This window comes from Oncorhynchus clarkii, chromosome 6, assembly GCF_045791955.1.
Source record: "Oncorhynchus clarkii lewisi isolate Uvic-CL-2024 chromosome 6, UVic_Ocla_1.0, whole genome shotgun sequence".
Lineage (NCBI taxonomy): Eukaryota > Metazoa > Chordata > Actinopteri > Salmoniformes > Salmonidae > Oncorhynchus > Oncorhynchus clarkii.
This window is the reverse complement of record NC_092152.1, coordinates 35,555,161-35,576,623: the sequence shown is the minus strand read 5'-3', so window position 1 is coordinate 35,576,623 and position 21,463 is coordinate 35,555,161. Positions and strand designations below refer to the sequence as shown.

Below are 21,463 nucleotides of genomic sequence, written 5' to 3'. Positions count from 1 at the left end.
AGGAAAACCTGGTTCAATCTAACAGACATGGGGAGACAAATTCACCTTTCAGCAGGACAATAACCTAAAACACAAGGCCAAATATACACCGGAGTTGCTTGCCAAGACAACATTGAATGTTCCTGAGTGGCCTAGTTATAGTTTTGACTTTAAAAAAAATCGGCATTCAAATCTATGGCAAGACTTGACAATGGCTGTCTAGCAATGATCAACAACCAATTTGACAGAGCTTGAAGAATTTTCAAAATAATAATGTGCAAATATTGTACAATTCAGGTGTGCAAAGTGCCTAGAGACTTACCCAGAAAGACTCACAGCTGTAATTGCTGCCGAAGGTAATTCTAACGTGTTAACTCAAGGATGCGAATACTTATGTAAATCAGATATTTCTGTATTTCATTTTCAATAAATTTGTAAAAATGTCTAAAAACATGTTTTCCCTTTGTCATTATGAAGTAGCGTGTAGTAGATGTCACGTTCCTCAACAAGAAAACCAACAATGCCACTCAAGCAGAAGGAGGAATTAGCAGAATCACTGACCAACAACCAAAACGAAACAAGTGGGGTTTTAGGAGGGTCTCTAAAAAAACTTCCCATCCCTCCTGATATCAATTCTAAAATGTTTTCTCTGAATAATAGGATAAAGAAGAGTAATGTGACACAAGGGTTTAATGAACCTCTCATTCTTGATACCAGACCTTGAGCAACATTGCCATGGTAACATGATCTCAATCATATGTAAATGATCTAATCGAAATCAGAACTCGAATCGAAATCCGAACAATCTTTGCTGCATCTTCACGTTGTAAAAAAAAATATTTTGGAAATATAGACCCACACTCATCACAAAGTGTACTCGCAAAAGAAATAACGTTGCTAATGTATTACAGACAGCAGCGCTGCATCCAGGGAGCACGTTCCTGCCTGAAGAGTTGAACCCTGTTTTAGCTGAGATACACAAATTATTTTTGCCTTCGTATCCAAATAAACAAAATTATCCTCTGGATTTCGTCGACCCACTTCTTTCTTGCTTAGATATGTTAGTGATAAAATCTTTGGCTAATGCTATGCATGAAGATAGCTGTGAAACATAATCCACAATGACCCAAACTTCACTTCAACGTTTAGCTTTCCACTTCCAGACATAAAAGGGGCACTTGACATTATTTTCAAGAAAAGCACATGTGTAACAGTAGCCTACTCAGTACACAAACTATTTGCACCAGCACTCCAGATATTATTGTACTTCATGTTTCTTGTGTGAGATCAAAATATAAAATATAACATATTAAGCAGTGACAACAAGTGGTTTAATGACAGAATAATTGACGGGTACAATGATCTGGTGAAGTTACATCTGAAGCAACAAATTGTGTTAATATGCCCTGCGTATTTTGAGAGTCAGCGAATACAGTCTGTTTATTGGCAACAAAGAGGTTATGCCAAATGAGCCTAGAACGGCCCACATCTGGTGGGATTTTAATGCCACGTTCAAAACAACTGGGAATTAGGAAAAATACGTTCCTGTTGCGCCATGCTGATGGCAGAGTCAGGATTTGGCATAAGCAGTATAAGTCCATGGCCCCATCCTGCCTGGTGTCAATGGTACAGGCTGGTGGTGTAATGGTGTGGGGAATGTTTTCTTGGCACACATTAGGTCCCTTGATACCAATTCAGCAATGTTTCCATGCCCTGAAGCATTCAGGCTGTTCTGGAGGCAAAGGGGGGTCCGACCTGGTACTAGATGGGTTTGTATAATAAACTGGCCACTGAGTGTATATAGATTCTACAGACCCTACTGAGTACTCCCAATCCACGTTTACATCGGCACATAGTCATTTATTTTCTCTATAAGCCAATATGTAATTAATATGCAGTGTATTGCAGTGCAGTGAATGGGATGGGTGGAGTAAGGAGTCACCAGCATTCTTTATTAAACCCGTTTCCCAGCATAATAGACCAATTTAAGTTTTGTAGACTCTATTGAGTAATTCCAATTACTTATATTTTATTAAAGGTGTATTTATTTTCACTTAGCCTACACATTGGCCGTGTTCGAGAGGATCAAAATCGTAATTTATCATGGGTAAATTGTGACTGACTGACTGATCTACAAATAACAATGAGGCGTTATTTATGATGGAAGGTGATTTGTAGATCAGTCAGTCGGCAGTTGCCTGCACTGTCAGCTGCAATGTTGAACAAGCCCAATAGCTTTCAATATACCAGTATTGGTGTAAACTTTCTAAAGAAATGCTGGTATAAACAATACAATATTAAAGATAAAAGTACGTAAAATGAGCCATACGTTTTTATAAAGGTGGTTGCAATGCTGTGAAAAACAGTTGTACTGTACTGATATGCAAAAACAAAATCGATATTTCAAAAGTTTAGCATGTCTTTGTAGGGGAACTCTTATTTTGGAGAAAACAAATCCGAATCGCGATGTACCAGCATAATATCCTGCTGCCAGGAGAACGGTGATTGGAAATCCCACTAGCGATCCAGCCTGCGAGTGAGGACAGAGAACCACTTGAAAGGTGGAGCCTAAGCGTTAAAATAGGCAGTCCAATTCTCCTGATATTTTGTGAAAAGATCTGATGTGATTGGTCAAAAGTGCAGGGGTATTCAACCGGCGGTCCACGGAGGTACTGCAGGGGGTGCACAAAATGTTCTTTTTTAATTATGCATGTCGCTAGCAACAACAGAATAAACACATTTTGAATTACATACCTATAGTAGAAAATAGGATAATATTTTCTTTCTAATGATGTCAAGTGTATTTCTCAACTCGAATATTAAGCAAATTAAACTCATTAAAGCCAATTACACTCACCGGAGTGTCTGACATAGGCTTTGAAAAAGCACCAGTGAATAGGCTACCAGTGTGGCAAATGCTGCTGGCTTCTGGTAAGCTTTCTCAACCAGGACATTATTTTATGACACATGGCTAACCAGCTAAACAGCTGCTCTTAGCGAAAATGTGTTTAGAGTTACCTTTCTAGCTAATATGTTATAGTTTACACTTCCTCTTCCAATTATAATGTGGGGAGGTCAAAATAATGAAAAACTCTCCCAAATCTATTCATTTTAAAATGTTGATTACTTTTCCTTGGCATTATCATTCACCTAATAAGACAAGACATGTGAAAAAATTATTTTACCTAACGTATGATGGCGGTCCCGGGGGGGTTCTGTTTTGCCTGAGAGGGGTTCCCTGGGGGGGTTCGCTTGGCAATAAAAGGTTGAAGAACCCTGAATATAGTGGGGGGAAAAGATCAGAATTGGGCTGCCTGTGTAAACGCCGCCATAAACAAAGAGGCTGTGATGCTTAGGTTACAGACAGGGACCACACGTTTATCTCAAACTATATTTTTAGGCATTATTTACATTTAATAAAAAAATTGCTTGAATAAATGGATTTATAGCCTATATTTTATTTTGTTACGTTTGCACATTGAAAAAAATTCACTCATCATTTGTTTTGAGTCACTCATCATTTGTCCATCATTTTCTCACTCACACATAAAATGCACATACATTTATACTGACACTACACACCTGCACACCCACTCACATACAAGCTGCTGCTACTCTGCTTATCTTTTATCCTGTTGCCTAGTCACCTTACATATCTACCTCCATCACTCCAGTATCCCTTCATATTTCTTATTATTTCTCATGTTTTTTTTTCTAGTAATACATTGTTATTAATTATTGCATTGTTGGTCTATGAGTTTGTAAGAAAGCCCTTTCACTGTACTTGTGCATGTGACATTTAATCTTGAAATTTGAATGCAATTTTTTGTTATTAATATCATAGTCAGTTTTACTTGGACCCTACTTGGGCCCTGAAAGTAGGCTACCGACGCTGCCTCTATTTCTTCCCCCCACTAATTGGTCTTTACTGTTTCAGACCTGATCTGATTGGTCAAAATATCAATTAGTGAAAAAAATATCAGAATTTGCCTGTGTAAAGGCAGCCTCTGCAGCCCCCCCCCCCCCCCCCCCCCCCCCCCCCCCCACACACACCATTACAATAAGAATCTCCACCATCTTTGTCCGAGTTCCCCAGTCTTCTGAAGTTTTCATTCTTTTTTTAAACTGTGAGCTCCCTCTAGTGATGCATTATTTGATTTGTTCGCTTTGTTCCGCGACATTCGCGTATCGTAATATCTTCGCTAGATGTTTTTTTGGCTCTAGCGAGACACCGTAGGTCCAAGCCCTGTGTGTTTTCCTTTTGGTTTATCTTCAAGCCTGCTAGATAAGTGATTCGAAATAGCTTCATAATCTGGACTGGAGTTATTTTTAGCTGGCGATTAAAGTGTCGTTGGAGGGTATTTGCTGTGTCCCTGTATCTAGAAAGTGTGTAAATCCACTGACCAGAGAGGCGGACCTAGCTAGGTCTGGATTAGCCGCTCTTCGAGACCGCTGGATGCTACATTCCTAAATCGCTCTACACATTGGGCGTCATTAGCAATTTAGCCCGCTACCTAGCGAACACATTGCACATCATCGCTACGTTTTTACAACATGTCATATCGGAGGACAATCAAACTCGTGTGTGGATTCGCTGGCGGATCAGCGGTGCTGGTTGTGGCGGCTGCCGCAGCCGAATCCCGTGGCTATTTCGGTGATACGCAAGGACAGCGATCAGGTCAGTGGAGTCGGTTCAATATTCTCCAAGCTGCACAGCCAGCGACATGGTCAACGGGGAACCACACGGTTGCATCTACTGGACATGCCTGGGACTTCAACTGGGATAAGTATGCCTGCTTTATTAGCTAAATCTGATGCAGACTACTGTAAAACATAAGAGGGGTCTGATGGGATGTGGGTCAAGTAGTTTAGTCTACGCTGAGTGTGATTGATTCTTATTTGCAGCTAGCAACATGTTGACAGACTGACAGATGACTTCTCTGGGCACAACACACACAACTGATTTGTTCCCTCTGTACTGTACTAGGCGGGACCCGTCCCCACTGTTTACAAATGGGAAGAAGAAGGAGAACAGCAGTGAAGACCCAAGCTCAGAGCAGGAGAATGGCAAACCCAAAGCCACACGCAACATCCTTTTCATAAGGCACTCCCAGTACAACCTGAGTGGGAATGGAGACCATGAGAGAATCCTCACCCCTTTAGGTTTTGTACCCTGTTCTGCTATGTATTCATGTTGCTGAAAGCGTGACACATAGACCTAGTTCTCCACTCTACAGCTCAACAGTTGCGTTTTAGTAGATAAGAAGAGCATATTAAGCAGCACTCATTAGAGGTGGTGAAAGTGGTATACAAGTACAATCTGCTCATTTATGGGACTATGTGTTGGTGTTCTTCAGGTCGGGAGCAGGCTGAGTTTACTGGCCAGCGGTTGGCTGCCCTGGGGCTGAAGTATGACATCATGGTCTACTCCACTATGGCCAGGGCCACCGAGACGGCCAACATCATCAGCAAGTACCTCCCAGGTCAGAACCATAGACAGGCAGACTTTACAGCTGAGGTATATGCCAGAGTCTATACAATATTCAGAGACATGCTTGTCTGGTTCCACAAGACTAACCAGTGCTGTACGGCCTTAATCTAACTCTCCTGATTCAACTTTAGAATCACGTTTTGACTTCAGAACATGGATTGGTTGTATCGGTAGACCATTTGGTTAAATCAGGTGTGTTTGTGTAGAGCTGGAGCAAAAGCCTGCACTCTGCTGCTATTCATGGTGCAGATATTTACAGTTCCTTCAGAAAGTATTCACACCCATTGACTTTTTCCACATTTGTTGTTACAGGCTGAAATTAAAATGGATTCAATTGAGATTTTGTGTCACTTGCTTACACACAATAAATACCCCATAATGCCAAAGTGGAATTATGTTTTTGGAAGTTTTTACAAATGAATAAAGAGCTGAAATGCCTTGAGTCAGTAAGTATTCAACCCCTTCGTTATGGCAAGGCTGGATATGTTCACGAGTAAAAATGTGCTTAACAAGTCACATAATAAATTGCATGGACTCTGTGCAATAATAGTGTCTAACATTATTTTTGGATGACTGTCTCATCTCTGTACCCCACACATACAGTTATCTGTAATGTCCCTCAATCAATATTTTAAATGTATTTTGTTCTGTCCTTGAGCTGTTCTTGCCTATTAATGTTCTGTATTATGTTGTGTTTGGTGCGGACCCCAGGAAGAGTAGCTGTGGCTTTCGCAACAGCTAATGGGGATCCTAATAAAATACCAAAGCAGTGAATTTCAAACACAGATTCAACCACAAAGACCAGGGAGGTTTCCAATGCCTCCCAAAGAAGGGCACCTGGCAGACATTGAATATCCATTTGAACATGTTGAAGGTATTTAATTACACTTTGGATGGTGTATCAATACACCCAGTCACAAGAAAGATACAGGAATCCTTCTTCACTCAGTTGCCTGACAGGAAGGATACCACTCGGGGATTTCACCATGATCCCAATGGTGACTAAGACAGTTAGAGTTTAATGGCTGTGATAGGAGAAAACTGAGGATGACATTGTATACTAACCTAATTGACAGAGTAAAAAGAATGAACCCTGTGCAGAATAAAACTATTCCTAAACATGCATCCTGTTTGCAACAAGGCACTAAAGTAATACTGCAAAAAAATGTGGCAACGCAATTAACTTACAGTGTTATGTTTGGGGAACATCCAATACAACATATTACAGAGTACCACTCTCCATATTTTCAAGCATAGTGGTGGCGGCATCATGTTATGGGTATGATTGTAATCGTTAAGGACTGGGAAGTTTTTCAGGATGAAAAATAAACAGAATGGAGTTAAACACAGGCACAATCCTAAGGAAAGGAAAACCTGGCTCAGTCTGCTTTCCAGCAGACACTGGGAGATTAATTAACCTTTCAGCAGGACAATAACCTAAAACCCAAGGCCAAATCTACATTGGAGTTGCTTACCAAGAAGACGGTGAATAATGCTGAGTTACATTTTTGATTTAAATCTGCTTGAAAATATATGGCAAGACCTGAAAATGGTTGTCTAGCAATGATCCACAACCAATCTGACAGAGCTTGAATAATTTTGAAAAGAATAATGGGCAAATGTTGCACAATCCAAGTGTGCAAAGCTCTTAGAGACCTACCCAGAAAGACTCACAGCTGTAATTGCTTCCAAAGGTGATTCTTACATGTATTGACTCAGGGGGTTGAAACCTTATCTAAATCAGGATACTGTATATTAGTGCTTTTTATTTTTCAACTTTTTTCTCTCCAAATGTTATCATTTTTCTACCACTGACATTTAGAGTATTTTGTGTAGATCGTTGACAAAAATGACTATTAAAACCATTTTAATCCCACTTTGTAACACATCGAAATGTGGAAAAAGTCAAGGTGTGTGAATACTTCCTGAAGACACTGTTCGTCACCTGATACCAAGGTTATACCTCTGATAACAGCTTCAGAAGCTTTGATCTCAGATTTTCAGATGTAAAAATTGTCATTAAGCATCATAGATAAGCATTTCACTACTCACCACTAACTAACTCATCTTCTGATCTGTTTTTGATTTAGGGGTAGAGCTGGTGAGCTGTGATTTGCTGAGAGAAGGAGCACCCATCGAACCTGTGCCTCCTGTTAACCACTGGAAGCCTGACGCTGTGGTGAGACGCCCAATTCTCTGTCATATTACTTCCTGTTTAGTTTCACTTATTAGTTACTGCTGTCTGCATCATTCAATACATAATTCAATGCAATGTATTCCAATGAGAGGCCAGAGGTCATCTCAAACCCTCGCCTGACACCACCACTGTGGACCTCTACCGCTCTACAGCAGTACCACGAGGACGGGGCCCGGATCGAGGCTGCCTTCCGTCGCTACATCCACCGCGCTGACCCCAAGCAGAAGGAGGACAGCTACGAGATCATCGTCTGTCATGCCAATGTCATCCGCTATTTCGTGTGCAGGTGTGTTGGTCTCCCCAGGCAAGCTGGATCAAAGCCTCATTCAACAAGATGCCAATCTACATTACTTTGTCTAGCAATTTCACTGTCTTGCTGATGTCTTTTTGTATTTCATGACTATGATGATGTGCGTTTCAACATCACATGATATATGTGAATATTTGTTTTGAAAAATAGACCAGCTCTCATTTGGGTGTTTTGGTGGATCTTACAGGCTCTATCCCTCCCTATGTGTCTCAGGGCTCTGCAGTTTCCCCCAGAGGGCTGGCTGAGGATGGGCCTGAACAACGGCAGCATCACCTGGCTCACTGTGCGCCCCAGCGGCAGAGTGGCACTGAGGACACTGGGAGACTCAGGGTTCATGCCCCCAGACAAACTCACGCGGACCTGAGAAATGTTCCACCTACAGTATTCACTCGTTCTCTCCCGGAGAGCTTTAGATCTCGGTCACAGGGTGAACTGAATGGCTCTTGATTTCTCCATAAGTGTCTTGAAAGTTACTTTTGGTGTTATTTTTGTAACTTCGACATGCAACGATATACTTTTATGTGGTGTTTTGTGATCAACTCCTGTGCCATCGTTTGCCAACTACAGTGCAAAAGGGGAGTATACAGTATGAACTGTTGCTGTAGCCAATCACTGAACTCCGAAAGCTGATGGGATGACTGCCAGTGCCCACTCATTATGAATGTAAAGGGTATAAGAGTTGAGGGACTGAAGGATTTTAAAACCAAAACCATTCTAAATTTGTATGGCATATTTACTGTAATGCTGTAAATGTTTATGCTCAGTACTTTTGTATTTGGATCAAGGCTTCCTCTGAGGTTTAGATAGTTGTTGTATTCAGTGGGAACATGCAATAAAGGAGACATGTAAATGTGTTGTGTTCCTCAGTAGTAGGCCAAATAAGTACTCGTACAGTCTTAAAATGGGGTTAGCTCAAGCTGAGACATTGTCTCAAGACTTAACAGCAAATCCAATGCACCTTAGTGTTGGCACTACAAAGCTTGAAAATTACACAATGTAATTTGTTAGAGGACAAGAGTGCCACCACAATTTCAGGCAGTAACAATGTTAGAAAGTGCTCAAATGACAATTCAAAGGTGAGGAAACTTGTATTTATTAGTCGAACGCAAATGAGAAGATCTGGACATACAGAAGAGGGGAAAATTTGCAATAAAGGTAAACTTTATGCCTTTAAAATAAAGCACAGAATACCAAAGCACAATAAGCATGTTCACGTATTTAGGTGCAATTTACAGAACACCACGTTCATAAAACAGAATCTAATCTGTCACCTGTAAGTACGACAGACAATACAATCCTCTCCATGAAAGTTTGTGCCTTTGATCAAGATTTAAATTCACATTCAAGTTTACTCATGTCTCATACTGACCCAGACTGACAATATAGTAAGGGTGATTTCTATTGAATTGACAGCTGTTGACTTCTAGATTAGCTTTGCTGGAAAACCATACATTTTACAGCAGTTTGTACATCGACTATTTTAACGGTGATAGCAATCTTCCTAGAGTTTGGCTATTGCAGGTTCTTGCACATACATATTCAGTCAGCCATTGATTATACATTAGTAAACATGTCTTTGTTGCACTCTACAGTCATCTGTTATGTACAACTTGGTATTTTTCGGACACATTTAGAAAAGCCAAGCTTTCAAGAAGTTAAGCTTTCAGGTTTTGTGTAAGACAGACAGTCGTTAGAGAAGTAAAATATCAAGACAACACAGAAAATAAAAGCATGGAAAAACTCGTATGATCATTTTCCCCATGTTTGCATTGCAGCCATTTGTTGTGCCACCTCCAGTAGGATGGCGGTTGCTATGCTGTTGTGTGTCAGGATGCATCAATTTTGATCAAACTGGACAGGATGTGCCTAAATCTGATTGGGGACTGACTGGTCCACCGTTTCTGACAATTAAGGCAATTCCCGAACTGAGAAGAAACAAAAATCACTGGCAGTTGGTTTAATATACACAATAAAAAGTTGGTTTTGTGCTACTTACTGACATACCAAAAATAACTCTACAATTGTTTGTTTTTTTACTTTTTAAAAACATATTTTCAGTTAGTGAATCCTATCGAGGATTATATTCTGAGGTTTAACAAACATCTACTCAATCTTTTGGGGAGTGCAGCTGTATTCAAAGTAGACTGAGCTATGATACAGGTGTTTCACACTATGAATAAAATTAATGTCTATTCAACACTCATACAGTATGTAGTACAAACTGAAGGAAACCTGTTTCTTTAAAAAAAAAGTGAGTACGTCACAACCCAACATACTGAGAATCTCATGTATGCTATATATAGTATTACCATATATCACTAATACAAATCTTCAAGACACTTGTGCATATTTTGTTAGGTATGTGATTTTCAGCTCTGGCATATTTAACCACCGTGGTGGCAGAGTTGTAGCCTATCGTTTCTGGCCTGGAGGGAGGGGGGGGGTGGCGTTGATGTGCCTGAGACGGATGCGCTGGGTGTAGCTGGCGTGTGCAGGGCTGTAGCGGCTGGTGCTGGTGAAGTCTGGAGAGCCTGTGTGCCGGGCTGGACTGAAGCGGCCACCGGCAGGGGACAAAAGGCTGCTGACAGGAGAGCCATGTGTGAGGGGAGAGGCCCGATGTACCCTGGCGCTGCTTTTTACCACCACAGGGCTGGGCCAGCTGAAAGACAAACAGAAACAAAGACATAATTACAGTCTGCGTTTATTACTTCCATACGATAGCAACTGACATTTTAAGCACTTGTCAATGTGTTTCCATATTTACAAGACAACTTGCAGGCAATGACAACTGTTCATGGGGGCATTTTTTTTGTTTGTTGCTGTGAAGAATCGTCAAACCAACCTTTGCATGTCTGAAGAGGTGTATGTTTGCATTGTACTTTTCCATTTCTGAATGCTGGGGAACTTTGAGGGGTCAATGTCTATGACTTCTATTGCGGACAGGACCTCTCTGTCCAACTTAGTTGGCGAATCCCTGAAAGACAAAACGAGAGAGACAAGTTGAAAGTGTTGACAAATGTAATTTCTGTTGCTTGCTAATGTCCTTAACTAAAAACCTCAGAACTGTCACTGTAATCCCCATCACTTGCCCTTCAATGAAAAGTCCCCTTCTGAAGCGAGGTGGGGTCCGTGCTAGGAACTCATGGGAGTTGTCCAGGGATGTATAGGAGCTGGATGATCCGGAGCTGCTCAGATCCCTCCCCCCGTGATCCCACGACTTAGATCTGGAGCAGAGCGTGCGCCCCGACACCGTCCCTGGCCCGCTAGTCCTCTGGCCCAGAGCCTCCAAGCTCTCCTCAGCCGTAAAGTACTCCTCCGAGCTGCCGCTTCCACCACTGGCCCCGTCTTCCACCTCTCCCTCCCCCACACGCCTCTCCCTGTCCCCAGGCTCCAAGCTACAGCCCCTCTCAAACAAATAGTCCTCGTTGCTGTTACCCCCCAGCGTGAGGCGGCCCACCCCAGCTGCCAGTTCGCCCCGGGAGAGTCCCTCCCTGTGTCCCCCGCTACTCCTCCGCTCCCTGGTAAGGCTGTCCAGACCGTCCTGCAGGGACATCCTCTCAAACTCCACCATCAGGTTGGAGATGGGCGACAGCAGGTGGGAGGGGGACGAGGAGGTGCGGGGGGACCCCTTGTCCCCGTTGTGAGTCCTCTCTGCCCCCGTGGAGGGACAAAGGCCGTTGTTGCAGACGGGCGAGAGGAGGCTCTCTGACACGGAGGAGCACAGAAGGTCTCGCTCGGCAGCTGTCTCAATGAGGTCATCGGCGCCGTGGTGAGACACGGGCAGGATGTGGAACTCATGGAGGGCCAGCCCACCCACAGCGCCCGCCAGACTGTCCTTAGAACACGCTGAGGAGAAGTTGGTGAGCGCCGCATTCTGACGGTTCTTTATCTCCTCCAGACTGACGTCATCACCCTCGTCCAGGAAGGCCCCCACCGAGATGGAGTTGCAGAACTTCTTGGGCTTCCCTGTGAATGGCAGAGAGGAGAGACAAAATGTTTATGTTAAGCTACAAGAAATACATTTACTGGCCAGTCTAAAATAGTACAGTAACACCAATTCAAGACTGATGGCGGCATCTCATCTCTCTCCTTTCTCAAACTTGATCATTGGAATTCAATGCCACAGCTATAGAGTTTATCAAGAGCAACTGGTGAGGGTAACATTACCTGGGGAAGGGGTTCTGAAGCGGTTGCTGGTGACGTTCTCCCCTGCCTCTTCGTGTGCACGCTGACTGAAATCCTTCTTGTTGAGGTACTCCTCCAGCTTACGGAGGCCGTCTGCAGACGACAGGTCTGTGAAACTATCCAGGAAGTCCCAGTACTCAGCCCAGGGGTGGCCCAACTCCCTGGCAAGGTCTCTGTGAGGGAAAACATACACTACTGTTGGAGAAGCGTGCGTACATTGTAGTGGGTGTAAAAATGTATTCTTCCTTTTTTTCAAATGTCAAAGTGACTGAACTGGTAAAGTAACGGAGACACAGTAGAACATCGTTGTTGAACTTTTGGACTTCCAGACGTACCTGCCCACTCTCTCTGTTCCACGGTCAGGGTCAGACTTCAGGATGTGCTGGAAGTACCCTGCCCTGTCTCGGGGGGGCGTCTTCCACACCCGACGGAACTCATCTGCCTGCAAGGAAGACACCAATTAGAAGTCACATACGTCCTGCGTTTCGACAACAGCTTCCCACATGAAAATAGAAAAGAAAGAAATGACGTGTGAAAATAAGAGAAAAAGAGTGTGAGGTGAAAGGAGATAATGACCTTAGATGGGCTGAGTGGGCCAGCGAATGCCCTGACTGCCATCACCGGATCCATGGGACTTCGTGTGAGCCTGGGAGCCAGCGAACGAGGAAGACTTTCTGATGGCTCAGGTGACCAGGGAGCATCAATGACAGGCTGGGATGAGTTGTCTATGGCCCTCAGTAGGCGTATATAACAGCGATCTGTGACAGAAGAGAAGGTGTTATTGGGTAAATAGGGAAGTATAGGAAAAGGTAAGTCGTGTGATTGGGAGGCAGTGAACTTACCTTCCAAATAGTCACATATCTTCTGTTTCACCTCTTGGGTTTTGTTTTTTCTTTCACAAATAACCTGTCAGGGAATTTCATGAAAATCAAGTAGTCATGTGGACCAATCAGCAGTCGGTAGCTAGTTGTTAAAAATCTATATTTCTGGAGCAACTCACATCAGATGGCTTCTGGTCGTACTTGTTTTTGCAGTTTTTATCTGTATCAGGATGTGAACACAGGACATTCACCACTTCTGGACACCCGAACTTACAGGCAAAGTGGAGTGGTGTCTCAAACCCCTGGGACAGACAACCAAAGTTACACACATACAGAGGCTCTTCAATCCAAAACACACAAGTCGGTTACAGTTCAACCTAAACATACAGCAGGCAATAGCCATGCACTCAAAAAGTTGTTTCATAGAGTTTACATCATTTGTCGATTTTTTACAACTATTTTATCTGCACAAACGGCCGGCTTATTCAGTGTTAAACCTACAGTTAGACCTACAAGGCAGCAGGCAATATACATATGGAGAGAGCCAAAGGTGTAGTGGATGGTATACGCAGGTATACCCACTTTCTTTAAGTGGCCTTTGCATATACTAACTTATTTTTCCCAACGCTGTGTATACGCCGTACTAATTAATAAGGTTGATGGAACAGATCAGAATGTTTCGCTTAAAAATGTTAGCAAACTATTATTTATTCACATTTTAAGCGTAGCAATGTGCACACGGCGGGAGGCCTACGAGCAAATGTTCCAACCTGCAATTTGCGAGAAAACACCAGTCTAAAATGCGACACCGCACATTCTAGCGGTTTCATGGACAGAGACGGATATATCCGTTAAGAGGTTAGGAAAGAGGGGAGATCTAAAAGATGAAACTACTGTCTTACGGGTAGCTAATTTGACTAGGATAATGCCTTTGGCTGCTAGACAATGAAAGAAATTAAACTACTGTGTCACGGGTAGCTAATTTGACTAGGATAATGCCTTTGGCTGCTAGACAATGAAAGAAATGAAACTACTGTATCACGGGTTGCTAATTTGACTAGGATAATGCCTTTGGCTGCTAGACAATGAAAGAAATGAAACTGCTGTGTAACAGGTTGCTAATTTGACTAGGATAATGCCTTTGGCTGCTAGACAATGAAAGAAATGAAACTACTGTGTAACAGGTTGCTAATTTGACTAGGATAATGCCTTTGGCTGCTAGACAATGAAATAAAGTTAATTTGAAAACCAATAGAACAGAAGAGCACATATGAGAAATAAATTATTATTTTATAAAAACTATGGTGGAATTTTGGTTAGGCTACTTTGAAGCAAGGGAAGACATGCCCCATAATATGAAGTAAAACGTCCAGGTTTCAAAGAAATCAGGAACAGGACAAATATATTGATGCTAATGATAGACCTAACTATATTCTGGTAGATGGAAAGGCTTTCCCAAAAACCTTCTCTATTAAATGTTAACTAGCTACAAAGTAGCCTATGCCTACCTGGCAGAATGATATGATTATTTTAATCAATCCAATCAATTTGTTTGTGAAAACAAATGGCCACTGGAAAAAAAGAAAACAGTGCCAGTTGCCTACACAGCTGAATTAAAGGGTGGGCCTTACCACACACACACACACACAAAAAAAATGTCTTAAGATTTTTCGCAGACCTCAAAAGTGGTCTCCTGATGTGGTTTAAGCATCGTTCTGGACTATTTAAAAAAGTATGACATTGAGAGCGGAAATCTCGAAAAAAGGGGGAATATCAGAAACCTGTGAATTTCTGACCCGGTTGACAGCCTCATTTATCTGTTTCAATAGTGGGCATACTATCAGCCTACTTGCACAGTACAGCTTGGATTGGCCTGACTGTGAAAGACCAATATGGGATTCAGTGGGTATGTCACAGTCAATAACATTTTCACGCAGTCCTTCACGGGAGGACCGTTTATAACGTCTCTTTTTTAAAGACACAATTTCAGAATACCCACTTCTCCATGGCAACCACTACACTGCTGGAGAGAGCGGTATCGGTATCGTAAGGAGACTCACAGCTTTGTCTGGAGTGTTGAGGTAAAGGTCCACAATGTAGCGGATGCGTTTCTGCATCATGGCCTCCAGGTCATCAGGGTACATGAGCCTCATGAAGTCCGGGTTCTCCAGCGTCTCCAGCAGAAGCTGGGCGATCCCTGGCTCGTTCTCCTTGGCTGCCACGTGCATCACGTTGTACCTGCATCCCTCCTGGGAACACACGGAGGAATGAACTTAGTGTGTGGAGAACTTTTAGGATTAATTATTCTGCTAACAAAAAAAAAAACGATTGATTTCATCCACACCACATATATCATTACAGTATATTAATCTGGTGCAGTAGTATAGGCTATATTAAAGGTGGCGCACATCCACTAAAGATTATTGTTCCACCCTGACTCGCCTGCACTACGGTGGGGTTGTCTCCAGAGCCGATGAGATAGCGTGGGTTGCTCCAGACCAGCTCACTGAAGGCCACCACATCCCCCTTCTCCACAGCTTTCCTCAGTTTGGCTGTCAGGTCCTGGCAGCGAGGGCTTTTGAAGCTGTTGGCCCTCTCCCTGTTGATGGCGTCTACCTCCACGACAGGGACGTTGTCTAGTGAGACAGACCCGAGACATGGAGACAGCGGAATGCGATAAACAGCTTACTCTTGTTTCAAACATGGACGTGTGTCCAAGAAATGAAACGCTATCCAAATACCCTTGAAAAGCACTGACTTTGTGTATCTGTCTAGGAATGTACAAATAAGTACTGAGCTAATGTCTTTTTTGTGAGGAGAGAATAATTGTCCTCAGCCCAACACTCACCCTTGCAGAAGACCAGGCCTGGTACGACAGGGGAGACACAGGGGGCAAATTTACTGGGAGAGGGGTAGTAGTCACTGATCCCTTTGGCAAATTTCTCAGCATCCTCTCGATTGGAGAAGGCTTTAAAGCGAGCTCCTTTCATCATCTTCACAGCCTGAAGAGCCTCCTTCTTATCTCCATACACATGGGACCTCTCTGAACCAGAAAGAACAAATAAACATTGAAATGTATGTTTGGATCGCTCTGGATGTCTACCTACAAATAGAAACATTCCAGAATTGGATATAGAACAGATCATGGTCAGATATTATGCCATCACAAGCAAAGCAGCTCAAAGTCTTACTACTGCTAAAAATTGTAGTCGCCATGCTGATCCAGAATGCCATATAAGTTGACAGATGTTCTATGCGTCTCAACCACTGACTTCAAGTCAAAACAAAAATAACTCCTGAACAGCATGATGTCATGGACAACATAAAATGTTTGAATTGGACATTGACTGTGGTAACAGCATGCGGGGTCAACTTCATTCTTGGATCAACATAGCTAGCCTGCCAACAGTTCTCTACCTTTGCATTTCTGTGTGAAAATAAATAATTACATAAACTTTTGAATGATTAACAGGCCAAAGTAAATTGCAGGTTTGGGTGATTCCTCCCAATTTTTTTAAACAAAAAATATACATGCTTTCCCCCCCACAAAATGTTATTCATAGGTCCTTTGGAGGAAGGATTGTTGACATACATTTGAATCTTAAAGCATAATAATTATGCTTACAAATATATGACATATACCCTATATATACAAAAGTATGTGGGCGCCCCTTCAAATGAGTGGATTTGGCTATTTCAGCCACACCGGTTGTTGACAGGTGTAGAAAATAGAGCACATAACCATGCGATCTCCATAGACAAACATTGGCCTTACTGAAGTGCTCAGTGACTTTCAACGTAGCACTGTCATAGGATACCACCTTTCCAACTAGTCAGTTCGTCAAATGTCTGCCCTGCTAGAGCTGCCCCGGTCAACTGTAAGTACTGTTATTATGAACTGCCTCTGGAAGCAACATCAGCACAAGAACTGTTCGCCGGGAGCTTCCTGAAATGGGTTTCCATGACCGAGGAGCCATATACAAGCCTAAAAACTCCATGCACAATGCCAAGCGTTGGCTGGAGTGGTGTAAAGCTTGCCGCCATTGGATTCTGTAGCAGGGCTGCCCATTTCCCATCCTGGTGGGCTGAAACACTTCTGGGTTTCATTCTCTCCTAATCAGGGAATAATTCAGACCTGGGACACCAGGTGAGCACAATGAACTACCAGGTAGAAACAAAAACAAAAGTGTTCTGCTCTTCAGGACCAGAATTTCTGTAGAGTATATTATGTTAAACAATATATACAAAAATTAAGAAAATCAAATGTTATATTTTAAAAATGCATGTTTATAATTTTTCAATTTTGATCAATTAATGGCAGATTTTTTTTATTGAAATCAAAGTACTACTAGCAAGTGGTACAGCTTCATATAGTGCATTCTGAAAGTATTCAGACCCCTTGACTTTTTCCACATTTTATTACATTAGTCTTATTCTAAAATGAACGAAATGAAAAAAAAAATTATCCTCAACCTATACACAATACCCCATAATAACAAAGCGAAAACACGTTCAGAAATGTTAGCAAATTTATTACAAATAAAAAACAGATCTTATTTACATAAGTATTCAGACCCTTTGCTATAAGACTCGAAATTGAGCTCAGGTGGATCCTGTTTCCATTGATCCTCCTTGAGATGTTTGATTGGAGTCAACCTGTGGTAAATTCAATTGATTGGACATGATTTGGAAAGGCACACACCGGTCTATATAAAGGTCCCACAGTTGACAGTGCATGTCAGAGCAAAAACCATGAAGTGAGGTCGAAGGAATTGTCCAGATTGTGTCGAGGCACAGATCTGTGGAAGGGTACCAAAAAATGTCTGCAGCATCGTAGGTCCCCAAGAACACAGTGGCCTTCATCATTCTTAAATGGAAGAAGTTTGGAACCACCAAGGCTCTTCCTAGAGCTGGCCGCCTGGCCAAACTGAGCAATCGGGGGAGAGGGGCCTTGGTCAGGGAGGTGACAAGAACCTGATGGTCACTGACAGAGCTCTAGAGTTCCTCTGTGGAGATGGGAGAACCTTCCAGGCAGACAGCGATCTCTGCAGCACTACACCAATCAGGCATTTATGGTAGAGTAGCTACTCCTCAGTAAAAAGGCATATGACAGCCCACTTGGAGTTTGCCAAAAAGGCACCTGAAAGGACTGACCATGAGAAGCAAGATTCTCTGGTCTGATGAAACCAAGATTGAACTCTTCGGCCTGAATGCCAAGCGTCACGTCTGGAGGAAACCTGGCACCATCCCTATGGTGAAGCACGGTGGTGGCAGCATCATGCTGTGGGGATGTTTTTCAGTGGTATAGACTGGGAGACTGGTCAGGATTGAGGGAAAGATGAACAGAGCAAAGTACAGAGAGGACAACGAACAGGACAACGAACCGAAGCACACAGCCAAGACAACGCAGCAGTGGCTTCAGGACAAGTCTCAATGTCCTTGAGTGGCCCAACCAGAGCATACTTGAACCCGATCTAACATCTCTGGAGAGACCTGAAAATAGCTGTGCAGCGACTCTCCTCATCCAACCTGACAGAGCTTGAGATAATCTGCAAAGAAGAAGGAGAGAAATTCCCCAAATACAGGTGTGCCAAGCTTGTAGCATCATACTCAAGAAGACTTGAAGCTGTAATCACTGCCAAAGGTGAGTAGATTGAGGGGGGGGGGACAATGTATTCCATTTTAGAAGACTAACATAACAAAATGTGGGAATAGTCAAGGGGTCTGAATACTTTCAGAATGTACTGTATGACAGTTTGCTTTGTAGCACATACAGATTAAATAATAAGGCGTCTAAAAGGAGGCCAAAATGTCAAATATTCTAATTGAAATTAATTATTTCTCAATTATGCTTTAAAATACAAATGTAAAAGTTAAGTCAACAATTTGTGTCTTACCATTTGTAGCCAAGACATCATCCCACAACGGACACACTCCATAGAAGAACGTTGGTGACATTTGTGCTGTCTTTGAAGGAGTCTCTGCTTTAGACTGAGAGCCAGGGTCTTCCACACCGATATTACAAGGGGTCCTTGACTTTACTGTCAGGCCAAGTTCCTCTTCCTCTGGGGGATTGAGCCCCATTCCGTAACCAAAATCCACCTCATCACTGACAACCTTAAGAGAGTCAGTGCCAGTGGGTGTTGATGTTGTGGCACATGATGGCACCGGTTTGGCCTGCCCTGCTGCACTGGCGGCCTTTGCACTGCTGCCTGGGCCTGTGGTGGTGGCATTACTGCTACTGTCCGTGGCGCTGCTGCTGCCCTCGGCTTCTGTCAAGACGCGGGCCAACTTCCTCTCGAAGATGGCGCGAGTGGTGGCCGTGATTGGGCCGCACTTGAGGTCGGCCCTGGTGAACTCCTCTCGCAGCTCATCTGCACTCAGCCCTCTCAGCCCTCTCAGAACCGCCTCCATGCTTCAGCTAGGCTACCTGCATTGGGGAGGGAGGGATTTGATAGTCAAACTGCGGTGTAATGATAGTGACACTGACAGTATAATACAATACAATGATTAATGTGCCTATGGCTACTTCTTAATCTTTGCATGGTTAGGAAATAGATTTTAAACATATTTAGGAAGAAAGGAAGAATTAAAAACACAAAACACCCTTTTGAGCTTATTGATAACAAGTCCACCCCATTCACCCTGATCCATACTAGACAGCCCTTAAGTACGGCTCTGCCATTAAAGGACAAAGAGGTATAGCTGTAACTGTTTCAAAGCCTAGAACAAATTATTTATCTTGGATATGAAAAAACCCTCAAACAAACCTTAACCCCACTGCAGCCCGCCTACGTGACACTTGGTTTTTAAGCAGCTTCACAAACATGCAAGCCATAATGAACGGAACGAGCGATTCGAAATATTTGCACAGGGGGGAAAGCTCAGATCAAAATCTAGGACTAAAGCACATTTTAAAGCCTTTTGCGTTCGTTATTTTTTAACATCACCGATTTCAGAGGAGGCGTGGGAATATTTCGAATCTTAATCGATTCAATCGCATGGTGTCACGCCCAAGTGCCATTCCTGTTGTCTACTTTCGTGCATTAACAATTTGATATCATGTCTTCATGGTAATTTTACCGATACAAATATATTTTAACTCAGACTTGATTACATCAGACGACACATGTACATCTCTACTTACCAGACATCACCTTAATGTATTTTCGTTCATGATCTGAAATGTATTTTAATATTCAGCAAAGATAAACTGTTGAAATAGACAAAGCTCAAGACGGTCTGGAATCGTCTCATTGTTTACAAGACATTGTACGCATGCTCACTTCCAAGGCAGGGCTCATGCCAGTGAGGGGGTTCGATTATTGTGTCCCGGGGTACACCGGCTATGGCCCGTCACTTCATCGGGCAAAAACGGGGAGGGAGGAGAGCCCTTCTCAAATCGAACAGTAATATGGGCAGCTCGGTCATCATTCAAAAACATAGAACATAGATCTCTTTTTCATAAAATAAATGTTAGGATTTTCAAATAGTTTTCATTGGGAAGGCAGATAAAGCGTTTTAATCAAAAGCAAATGTTCATGTGAAAAAACAATCCTATTCACATTACTACACGTGCTTAGTTAAGTCTATTTTGTTTTGAGCGGACTTGGCCGTCGCACAGAGCCGGGCATCTGGCTCAAGCCCGGGTGGCAGTGCGGATCTAAATGGAATGGAATAAACTTTCAGCCGGTGCAAAACACAATTAATTGCTGGCTAGTTAAACCGGAAGTTTAGCCTAAAAACTAGCTAACCAGCAACACAATTCTCATATAACATTGGTAACTTTTGGCTAGTCGAAGAAAAGTATACCCCCACAACATTAAAATCAATTCGATCCTTCAGAAAAACACCACCAGGTAGCTAGCTACCCGTGTATAGGCAGACATACGCTAGTTACTGTACAACCAACAATTAGCAAGCTCGTTAGCTGTGACAACTGTAGATTGAATAAACAAGTTGGAATACACAATGATATTTTGTTAACGCAACGACTGGTACATTTTGACTTGGAAACGTCACTTATTTCACAGTATTGGAAATGACAACATAATCAACGTTAGCATGCACACCTCCTTGATCTCCTCCTGTCCTCACCACGACGGTTTCAAAATGTGATGATAAAGGACCCAGGTTTTGACTAACATAATGCTTGCTCGAAATTGAGCCTGTACTCTGAAGTGAGCCATGCTAGCCAGTCATAATCTATCACTGGTGTAAAGTAAATACTTTTTTTTTTTTTTTACTAACGTTACTTAAGTAGTTTCTTGGGGGTATCTCTACTTTACTATTTATATTTGACTACTTTTACTTCAATACATTCCTTAAGAAAACATTGTACTTCTTACTACACATATTTTCCTTGACTCCCAAAAGTACTCGTTACATTTTGAATGCTTAGCAGGACAGGAAAATAGTAAAATTCATACTCATCAACCGAACATCCCTGGTCATCCCTATTGCCTCTGATCTGGCGGACT

General features: G+C 42.6%; 2 protein-coding genes across 4 annotated transcripts; one reads left to right on the top strand and one right to left on the bottom strand.

Moving 5' to 3' along the window:
- The first annotated feature begins 4,196 nt into the window (after positions 1 to 4,196).
- Positions 4,197 to 8,843, top strand: LOC139411060 (serine/threonine-protein phosphatase PGAM5, mitochondrial-like). 3 transcript variants are annotated; one of them, XM_071156861.1, is made up of 6 exons: positions 4,197 to 4,766; positions 4,967 to 5,142; positions 5,337 to 5,462; positions 7,561 to 7,649; positions 7,820 to 7,953; positions 8,191 to 8,843. In XM_071156861.1, the coding sequence occupies exons 1-6, from the start codon at positions 4,534 to 4,536 to the stop codon at positions 8,339 to 8,341; spliced, it is 909 nt and encodes a 302-aa protein (XP_071012962.1). In that variant the 5' UTR covers positions 4,197 to 4,533; the 3' UTR covers positions 8,342 to 8,843. The 3 variants fall into 3 exon arrangements, with proteins under 3 accessions (XP_071012962.1, XP_071012963.1, XP_071012961.1); XM_071156862.1 differs by having other exon boundaries at positions 4,202 to 4,766; positions 7,823 to 7,953; XM_071156860.1 differs by having other exon boundaries at positions 4,202 to 4,766; positions 7,757 to 7,953.
- Positions 8,844 to 9,049: 206 nt separating this feature from the next.
- On the bottom strand, positions 9,050 to 20,272 carry LOC139411057 (ankyrin repeat and LEM domain-containing protein 2-like). Its single transcript, XM_071156853.1, has 13 exons — positions 20,131 to 20,272; positions 18,881 to 19,413; positions 15,832 to 16,026; positions 15,426 to 15,619; positions 15,044 to 15,232; positions 13,163 to 13,285; positions 13,005 to 13,068; positions 12,739 to 12,920; positions 12,498 to 12,604; positions 12,145 to 12,335; positions 11,067 to 11,943; positions 10,820 to 10,951; positions 9,050 to 10,636 (listed from the first exon to the last, which is right to left on the bottom strand). The coding sequence occupies exons 2-13, from the start codon at positions 19,395 to 19,397 to the stop codon at positions 10,390 to 10,392; spliced, it is 3,018 nt and encodes a 1,005-aa protein (XP_071012954.1). The 5' UTR covers positions 19,398 to 19,413; positions 20,131 to 20,272; the 3' UTR covers positions 9,050 to 10,389.
- Positions 20,273 to 21,463: the final 1,191 nt, after the last annotated feature.

What these genes read in the sequence shown, in the direction of transcription:
- LOC139411060 (XM_071156860.1), top strand. Translation starts at nt 4,534, where the DNA reads ATGTCATATCGGAGGACAATCAAACTCGTGTGTGGATTCGCTGGCGGA. An exon ending in TGGGACTTCAACTGGGATAA is followed by an intron (nt 4,767 to 4,966) that starts GTATGCCTGCTT and finishes GTACTGTACTAG; the next exon opens with GCGGGACCCGTCCCCACTGT. An exon ending in ATCCGCTATTTCGTGTGCAG is followed by an intron (nt 7,954 to 8,190) that starts GTGTGTTGGTCT and finishes TATGTGTCTCAG; the next exon opens with GGCTCTGCAGTTTCCCCCAG.
- LOC139411057 (XM_071156853.1), bottom strand. Translation starts at nt 19,397, where the DNA reads ATGGAGGCGGTTCTGAGAGGGCTGAGAGGGCTGAGTGCAGATGAGCTG. An exon ending in TCAACACTCCAGACAAAGCT is followed by an intron (nt 13,286 to 15,043) that starts GTGAGTCTCCTT and finishes TGTCTGTCCCAG; the next exon opens with GGGTTTGAGACACCACTCCA. An exon ending in AGGGGACTTTTCATTGAAGG is followed by an intron (nt 10,952 to 11,066) that starts GCAAGTGATGGG and finishes TTTGTCTTTCAG; the next exon opens with GGATTCGCCAACTAAGTTGG.